The sequence below is a fragment of the Cibotium barometz genome, chromosome 65 (genome assembly GCF_041138505.1).
Source record: "Cibotium barometz isolate CiBa-2024 chromosome 65, ASM4113850v1, whole genome shotgun sequence".
NCBI lineage: Eukaryota > Viridiplantae > Streptophyta > Polypodiopsida > Cyatheales > Cibotiaceae > Cibotium > Cibotium barometz.
In genome coordinates, this window is record NC_141110.1 from 8,868,648 (window position 1) to 8,878,464 (window position 9,817).

General features: G+C 43.8%; 1 protein-coding gene across 1 annotated transcript; it reads left to right on the top strand.

The window, feature by feature from the left end:
* The first annotated feature begins 246 nt into the window (after positions 1 to 246).
* On the top strand, positions 247 to 3,580 carry LOC147602891 (protein GRAVITROPIC IN THE LIGHT 1-like). Its single transcript, XM_086797205.1, has 2 exons — positions 247 to 381; positions 647 to 3,580. The coding sequence occupies exon 2, from the start codon at positions 692 to 694 to the stop codon at positions 2,183 to 2,185; it is 1,494 nt and encodes a 497-aa protein (XP_086653331.1). The 5' UTR covers positions 247 to 381; positions 647 to 691; the 3' UTR covers positions 2,186 to 3,580.
* The last annotated feature ends 6,237 nt before the right edge of the window (positions 3,581 to 9,817 follow it).

Consider the following 9,817-nt stretch of genomic DNA (forward strand, 5'->3'; position numbering starts at 1 on the left):
GCCTGTATGAGGCTACAGAAACTGGACACGTCAACTGCATGTGCATCACAAAAGACTTGTGGTCGGAGTCGTCCTTGATGAATATCCACGTGTCATATTTATGGCGTGTCGTTTTGCCACCTAGACGTTTCATAAGCGTGTCAAAGTGGCGTACTTTTCATAGTATCTCCACGTGTCACGTGATGTGTGGCTGCACGTGGCAAGCATTCTTCCTGTGTTACAGGGTTTCCCAGCTTGCGTCTTGCCTGTGACACTTTCTCCAGAACTTTCCCGTGTTAGCAAACCCTACTTTTTTCTGTGAAAACCTGAGAACCCTAACCCTAGCCATGCGTTTGGAACATCACCTGCCATCGGCGTCGCCATGAGTCCTGAAACTGCCTGGTATGCTCTTCTCCAAATTGCTCATTTCCCTTTAATGACAACTTTTTAAGTTTTGAAACAAGTTCGCTGCCAGGAGCGGTAGCTGAGTCTCGTTAAAGGGCTCTCTTCTGTTAGGCGCAACGGCGGTCTCCGGCAGAAAACGGCCGACTTAACAGCACTCGATTTCTGGTCTAACCGCACATTTCGTCTTTAAAGAATCCGATGATGCTTATCATTCGTATGGGTAAATCATCTGACTTCTGATTCTGTCTTCTTTTTTCTGCAGGAGAGATTTCTGAAGATACTAGTCTTTGGAGGAAAGGGGCAAAATATGGAATCACCTCCACTCCCCTCTCTAAAAAACGGCACTAGCAACGCCAACGGCTCCAGCTATCTCCGCAAAGTCGCCCGGTCGTACAGAAACCGGCTAGCTAATGTCAAGCACGCAGACAAATCAGTACAACGTGCAGTTGTACCCTCAGAAGATGCTGCCGGAAACAGAAATGTTATAACATCCGATGGTAGCAGCGGCGTCACCACTACCTCCACGGATGCAGAGAACACAGACGCTGAAAGCCAGAAGTCGCACTCATCTTTTACTTCCGATCCATCCCGGTTGTCCATGAAAGTCCAGCTAATGGAAACCCTAATCTCCAACATGTTCTCCACGGTTTCCTCCTTGAAGAATGCCTACATGCAACTGCAGTCTGCGCATGCACCATATGATCCAGACAAGCTCCAGATTGCAGACAAAGCCGTCATTGCCGAGCTTAAGCGGTTTTCTGAGCTCAAGCACTCCTACAGGGAAAGGTTTGCCATCATCTCTTCTGGCCAGGTTCAAGAGGAGTCTGAAGTCCCGCCCGAGACTGAGACAAAGGAGCTTATCTTGAAGTCATATGAAGGCATCATCAGCAATTTTCATTCTGAGATTCAGAAGAAAAATGCAGTTGTGGAGAACCTCAAGGACATGCTTGCACAGACAACTCTGAAGAAGGAGAAGCTTGAGCTGCGAGTGAAGCAGCTAGAGCAGAGGCTAGCAAGGGATTCCCTTGTGAATTCTCCCATTGATATTTTGCCTCCTACACCCCAATTGCTGGAATCTACAGTCCTAGGGGCATCGGAAGCTTCCAGGAGCTTTACAAAGCTCCTGATTTCTCTCATGAAAAAAGTGCAGTGGGACCTGGATGCAGCGGCTCATGCTATTGAGCCAGGTATCAATTATGCCAGGAGAACGCATAAAAAGTTTACATTTGAGTCCTATGTCAATCACCGGATGTTAAGTGGCTTTGAGAGTGCGAATTTATTTATCGGCGGCAGCTTTTCAACAGTTTGTGATCCCAAGAAGAACAGACAGGAGTGCTTCAAAGAATTTCAAGAGTTGAGAACCGCAGACCCAGTAGAGGTGGTTACTGCTAAACCACAGAGCATGTTTGCAAAGTATTGCTTGAAAAAGTTCCTGGATGTGATTCACCCTAAAATGGAAGAGTCGTTTTTTGGGAACCTGGAGCACAGGAAACAAATCTTAGAAGGCACTCATCCTGGCAGCCAATTCTACCAGAGTTTTCTCCAACCTGCAAGGGCCATGTGGATACTGCATGCGCTCGCTTTCTCCTTCGAGCCCAATGCACGCATCTTCCAAGTACACAGAGAGGCAGATTTTTCACCATTGTACATGGAAAGCATCGTGCAGATAGCGGAATCAGATATGAGCACTTCTGGTGTGAGACCGAAGGTTGGCTTCACGGTCATGCCAGGTTTCCAAGTGGAGAAGACGATAATCAAATGCCAAGTGTATATAACAGCAACTAGGCCTTCTGAATCATAACAAGGTTGACATCCTCAAGGTCATTTGGTACTCAATTTACTGATACTTCAAATCCCCTCTATAACTAGAAGTAGCACAATATATATGCTATAGCATGCCCTATTTGGCTGTTCACACAGTTTTGCAACATGATGACTATGTCAACATGCATGTATTTGCGCACATATTTCCGGCAGATGCAAATGACAGCTTATAGCAACATGCTTTCTGCCTTAGGCACATACAGTATCTTAATGTTCTTATTAGTTATATGAGTCCTACTTGTGGTTTCCGTTTGTGATTCCATGTTAACTTCATTGTCTTCTCTGTGGATGTTTGTCTGAGACGATGAAGGGACCTGTTGTTGATGGTCATGATAAATTCTCAAATGAAAAGGTTAAATTTTGCTCTCATCATGAAGACATCAGAAGAGATTGTGTTTTGTGAATACCAGATGATTCTGGTGTGTGAACTCAGCGAACTGTATCATGATGTGATCAGCCATGGAAGCAACCACAGCAAGTGCCACTAGGAGGTTTGCTTTAAATGCTTTATTAAAAAATAAGTCGGAGGGAGATTTTGCATCCTACATGGCTATACACTCTCACAAAGCTATGAAAGCTTCATCCTTCCAAGGATAAGCACTGTTCGCTATGATAGCACTGACAGCTGCAATGGTCTGTGATGACTTTTCAATTCAGTATTTTGATTGATGTCCTTGTTACCTTTTCCATTGGGTGTGACAGGTTAATCAAATAGAAACATTTGGTGAAAAAGGATTTGACAATTAAGGTGTCTAGAGTCTATTTCAATGCCAAAAATTACAGACATGAGCTACAGGGCGAGTATGTTTGATAAGGCTTTTCTTAATCTATAAGCTAGTTACTTGGACATCCTCGACCATGATCGTAACGGGCCTTTCTGGTCTTTTGCGCAAGTGTTTGTCCTTACAGATGTGGCGGAAAGATGAGGACTTACAGGTTTCACTTTATCAACGACTCTTTCCTTTATAACTTAGCCCTCTACTTTTGACCTCCGATATTTTATAACCTCTCTATGACACAGAGTGAGAGACAGGGAGGAGAGATGGGTATGGGTCTATTGTCAAAAATTGTATTGGGTTAGGACCAACATATCTGGAGATGGATGAGAGATAGAGAGAGAGAGAGAGAGAGAGAGAGAGAGAGCCCATTTAACTGCCTCGAAAGACATCATTGTCAAAGCAATATGACTAAACGTCTTTTATTTCAACCTTAAAACTACTAAATCCCAAGAGTTTTGACGTCATGTAATACATATAGATTGGTTAGCTACCCGTGAGCTACCTGCTGATGTCAACGAACTCAGAGAATTGTCAAGTACGAGTTGTGATCCCCCATCAAGAGTGAAACATTTTAGGATCGTATTGCTAGAACTCAATGCTTATCTATATGTGCTACCCCCAGTATCGGCTAGGGTAGAGGGCCCATTATGTCAACCAAACCTTTAACTTTTTTACTCTCCAACATCGTGACAATATTGTTGACTCACAAGGGATGGGGTGTCGGCCATCTTGGCTAGTGGTGAATACTCTAGCCAAGGATCGTATGAGTTCGAATCTTTCGCTCCCCTCGCTATCACAGTAGGGCAGCTGTAACACGGAAATCTTATCAATCATGAAAACTGAATAAACACATGAGCATGCCAGATAAAAGATAGATACCAGCTCTGCACAGTACACCACACTAGTGGCCAAAAGATGAACCCCCCCCCCTCCCATAGTTAGATTACCAAAAAGGAGTCTCCTTCTGAATACAACTTTGTGGGTGCCCAGGGATTCTCCATTGGCTAGCACCTATTTCTTCCAGTACAGTAACAAAACAATACAAAACATATATTGAAATTTGATATCAATCTTCAGCACCAGAGGGCATTTCCAGCATTAAGCACATGTAGGACAACCATGGACAACCCATAGCACTCCCACATCAGCCCAGGACAGCCCTGCATCTTCATCTTCCTCCTATCTGGCTCACAGAGCAAGTCGACTAGCTCTCAGAAGCCACAGGGGAAGTCGACCGACAACAGTTCACAAGCCAGATGGTCTTCAATCAATAGAGGATGTCCCTCCCACAAATCGGCCAGCACTTCCCTGCCTCTGGATGCCTTGACCAGGAGCTTCTTAGGCCTGTAAACAGGCGGCCGACATCAAAAATAGCCACCAGATGAAGTCAACCAGCCTTGGCCACATCCCTGGTTGAATTCTGTTGCAGTTGGTAGTGGTAGATGGTTGTAGGAACTGGGTGCCCAAGCGTCCTCGGCCCATGGACAACACAGGCAATAGTCTCAAGCATTGTCCAGGCAAGCAAAACAAGTCATCCAAATATAAAATCAAAGTCATGCACACACATGAGTGCAACTAGACTGGAAGCTCAGTTGTATCAGGTAAAATGTCCAGGGTTCATGATCCTTCCAAAACCTTCCTAGAACATAAATACAGAAGATCACCAAGATCGCTAGTCCTAGGGAATCACATCATGGCAGGCTCCATGAGCCATACATGTACACCATGTCAGGCTCCATATGCCATACATACATACCATGTCAGGCTCCACCAACCATATGTGTATGTCATGTCACGCTCCATATGCCACACATGAACAGTAGAAAATAGAAGCTGAGGAATTTTGTGACACTCGCTCCACGAGATGGGGTGGTGTGAGTAATATGCCTTCCTAATATTAAAAAGACGTGGCTTTTCACAATGATTAATTTTCCCATCTTGTGTACTCTAACTAAAATAGTTGCGTTTTTCTTAGTTATGAGTGGCCCAAACTTGCCATCGGTGCCATCGGTGGGTTTCAAAGAAATACGTGCCTCACAAATACACCCTCCAACATCAAATCCAATTGGGTGTAGGGACCCAAGGTATGACCTCCGAAGTCTAAGTAAGAATGGAGAGTAATAGTGGCAGCACCCCCGGCATTGTTGGGATAAGTCAAAGCTTGTATGTGTGTAAACCATCTATGAACAGCCCTATAAAAGGCTATTAGTGTGTAGTTGCGTGTGAACCACCTCTTAGAAAGTGCATGTACTGGGAAAGGCTACTTCATTTTATAAATCAATCATAATCGTGCAATCTATGCTCTCTCTCTCTCTAGCGTACTTTTGTTTCTCTATCACCCCTCTCTCTCTCTCTCTCTATCCCTCTCCACACACATCATGGAGCACCCTCCATAGCTGTTTCCTCTGATCCTGCAAACCCTGGAATTTCATAGGTAGCCATTAAGGGTTTTCTGTGTTTTTTTTCCGCTGCTCCGCTGACGGCTTGTCGCCTGTGGGTGCACCTCCCATGGCGCCGCCCACTTGCTCTCGGATGTGCGCCCGCCACCAGCTGCTCTCACTTCCGCCTAAACAGCTGCTGTTAGCCACGTCACTGGCCAGCGTCGCTTCCTGCGCCATCGACCTTGCAAGCCTGGAGGCTGGAATTCCCCAACGGCTACTCCTGCCTCTCACCCGTGTCCTTTCTCTTTGATGTGGCTCGTGATCCTCTGCGCCTGAGCTCTTATGCTACAGTGCTGCCTGCTGCTCAACACGCACGTCACCCCTTTTGCAGCCCGTCATCACACGTTTACCAACGCACCTCACAAGCTCTTGTACCTGTAGAATCAACGTCAAATATCAAAATTAGGGCTTTTCCATTATGTGGTAAAAATAATCAAATTAAAGCTGTTGTGTTAAAAAATTGATTCCAAATCAGCAGTTTAAAAAAATTGAAGCTCCTGCACTTTACAAAAATTTGGGGTTTTTGCCCAAATTGACTTCCAAAGCCAAAATTGAACAAGCATCCTACAACATTATGGCTCTATCAACGAGTACGATCAACAGGTTCTCCAATGCGAGGTTCTCTACCTGAGTTCTCCGAGTAGACTAAGATGCATCTCCTCTTGATGAGGGAGGGTGTATGAAGCATAATCTCCAGAGATGACGAATACCTAGGAGCCAACGAGCCAGAAAAGCAAAAGCTGTGGTGACAACGCAACGAGAAAGCTATTGCACTAATTGGCCTCCTCGGTTTGGCAGGCACTCTCGTTCATCACATAGACTTCACGCAAACCGCCAGCAAATTTGGAACAAACTAGAGACTTTTTTTGGTAACAAAATCACTAATTCTAAGGTTTTCTTGAAGTTGAATTCTATGATTTGAAAATGCTAGATGAAGATAAAGAGAACCTATTGAAGAGGAGAAGATATCTGCTGCAATGACCCAAGTCTCCCTTGATGAGGTAGACGATAAGTGGGAATTCTAGCTGTCTTTATGTATGTATAAGTCACTAAGGGCTCTCTGCCCTAATTAGTCCCCTGAAAATTTGATGGTATCTATGTTTGTAAAGCCTTGATGCTATAAAAGACCCCTTTTCTCCTTTATTCCAGTTAGGAGCTAGGGAGGTGATTGAAGTGCGGGCCTGGCTACCTCGATCGCATTATGTGATTGGAGGGCTATTAGTGCATGATTGATAAGTTGACTTTGACACAATATGATGGGATTAGAAGGTAGTGTCTTTTTTTTTTTTGGCATTCGCATCTCACTACCTTCGCTCTCCGAAGGGGGGATTGTTGGGATAAGTCGGAGCTTGTATGAGTACAAACCATGTGTAAATAGCCCCATAAAAGGCTGTTAGTGTCTTTGTGTGCGGTTGCATGTGAGCCACCTCTTAGGAAGTGGATAAGCATGCATTAAATAAGGTCAAATGGTTTGGTACTAGGAAAGGCCTATATATCAAAGGATTGTACTTCTTTTTATAATCAATGAAATCTCTAGTGAGTGGTGCAATCTATGTGTGCTAGACCTGCCAATGAAATAGGTGGAAGAACCTTTGGACGTGCCATCAATTCCATGCGCAGTGGCTACATCCTTTGGACGTGCCATCAATTTCGTGCTCAGTGGTTGCATCCCAGACAGTTCCAATTTTTGATGAGCTACCCAGGGTGCCAAGTGTTCCACTATGCTTCACAAATTGCGCCCTAGTGTTCCGGAAAGATTGCCATGACCCCGTAACACTTGTGCGCCACATTGCAACACCAACTCGTAAGCTGGAACTGGAAAGATACAGCTCAACCTTCGCTGAGAATGATAAAAAAAACTCAAAAACTCAAAAACATAACAAGAAACGTTAAAAATTAACAACCCATTCGAACACGCACTCCACCCATTCACACGTGCACACTCACACATTCACACCCACCTACTTGCATGTGCACCCGCATTCACATTTGGATGTGACACACATGCACATTTGCACGTACATGCATCCACATATTTAAACACCTTCACCCATTCACACCTCCTCTAGCACACACACCTTTTTGTCTGCGCTCATAACCACCCCATGCACATGCACACACATCCACACTTGTACACGACTTTGCCCCATGCACACATCGCACACGAGCACTCAACTTTACACATCGCACACGTACGTCACCATGCACTTTGCGCTCCCATTTGCCCGTATATACAGCATCCGCCCGTGCACATGCGTGTACGTGCACCCCATATACACACACATGCGCACACGTGTGCACGTCTGTTTTCATTGCATGTACCCACACCCATTTACACCGCATGCAGGTGTACCAACCCCAAAGATTCGCACGCGCACGTGTACACACAATTGCACGAGCAGGCGCATACACACATTTGCACATCTCGCACACGAGCATGTAAGGCATGGTGATACTTGCAAGGATTGTAGCTCCACTTGCCTTGGAATCAAGAGCTACAGACAGTGACTGTATGTTCTCACAAAGAAAGATGTTCTGTACGAATGATTGGATGCCTATCAGCAAGCTTTTCCATATTTACATTGGTGCTCCAATTTTTCAACCACCAAATTGGTCCACACCATTCCATGTCTTTGTTGATGCATCAGATGTGGTAATTGGAAGTGTGCTTATGCAAGAATCTGATGATGGATGGTTCCTACAAGTTTATTATGCTAACCGGATGCTGTCTAGAAGAGCTGAAAAGAATTATTCTACTATGGAGCGCGAAGCACTTGGAATGATTTATTCAGTGAAGAAGTTTCAGCATTATCTTTTAGGCCATAAGTTTACTTTTCATCATGTAGATCATCGAGCTCTGTTGTTTTTCGTCAATAAACCTAATTTATCAGGGAAATTAGCTAGGTGGATGCTGATACTGCAAGAGTTTGAATTCACTGTTTGTCATACACACGACAGTCAACATGCAGTGGGGCTGATTTTTTGTCTCCCATTAACACTAGAGAAGCCCCGGAACATGTATCATATCAGTTACCGGATGTGGATTTTTTCCAAATTGTAGTGGCTCCAGATTGGTATGACAAAATGTTCATGTTCTGGACAGAAGGAAATTTTCTAGAAGACATGACTAGAGATTATCGAAAGCGTTTAGCTCTCCATAGTAATTTTTTTTTGGTAATTGTGGACCAGCTATATAAAATGGGCATTGATCAAATAATTCGCTGGTGTGTACAGTAACATGAGAAGTAAGTTGTATTGATGAAAGCTCATCAAGGTGTGAGTGGCCATTTTTCTCGAGAAGTAACAGACCGAAAAATATTTCAAGTTGGATTATGGTGGCCTACAATGATAAAAAATGCATGGAAATTTGCTCGGGAGTGTAATGTTTGTCAACAACTCCATCCGAGTGTAGTGGATCAGATGCCACACAATCCAATGCTCCCGATGGAACCTTTTCATGAATGGGGTTTGGATTTTGTTGGACCATTTAAGCCTCCAGCTCAACAAGCCGGCAATAAATATATTTTGGTAGCCATAAATTATTGTACCAAATGGGTGGAAGCCAAAGCATTAAGAGAAAATAAAGCCAATTCAGTAGTAGCAAAGTTTCTTTATGAAATAATCATGACCAGATTTGGGTGTCCAATTGAATTAGTTGGTGTTAGGGTGGACATTTTCTAAATGCAGTAATTAAGAGATTAACTCAACAGCATATGATCATTCATAAGAAATCTACAATATATTATCCATAGCCCAATGGTCAGGCCAAATCCTCTAATAAAATTTTACAGAGAATTTTGAAGAAAGTGGTCAATGAAAACCGAACAGGTTGGGACAAGAAGCTGCATTCCACATTATGGGCATTCTAGACAGCTTATAAGTCAACATGGCAAATGCCATTTTCCATGGTCTATGGACTGGAAGCGATGGTTCTAATGTAAATTTGTTGTACCTAGTTTAAGAGTGGTGGTGAGATTGCTCGATTATATTCTGAAGAGTTTGAAGCAAACCAACTAGAACAGTTATTGGCTTTAGAGGAGAAGCAATTGTAGAGCATCTAGACATTCGATGTCATCTAGCACCCGAGGAAGTTGTGGACTGATCATAATACAAAATTTCACTTTTTTGATGTTCATGATCCGGTTTTATTGTTTAATTCTAGGATGGGTCCACATCTGCGTAAACTTAAGTTGCGGTGGACGGGGCCATACAGGATATTTTCCACAATTGGCACTGTTACATTCTAATTAGTGACACTGGATGGTGTGAAACTACCGAAGCCCGTAAATGGTTTCCAATTAAAGCCTTAGTTTGGACGGTTACTCGAATCAGCGTCTGTTCCAATGTACACTATTTATGTCATGCACATATCAACCACACGTATTCGAG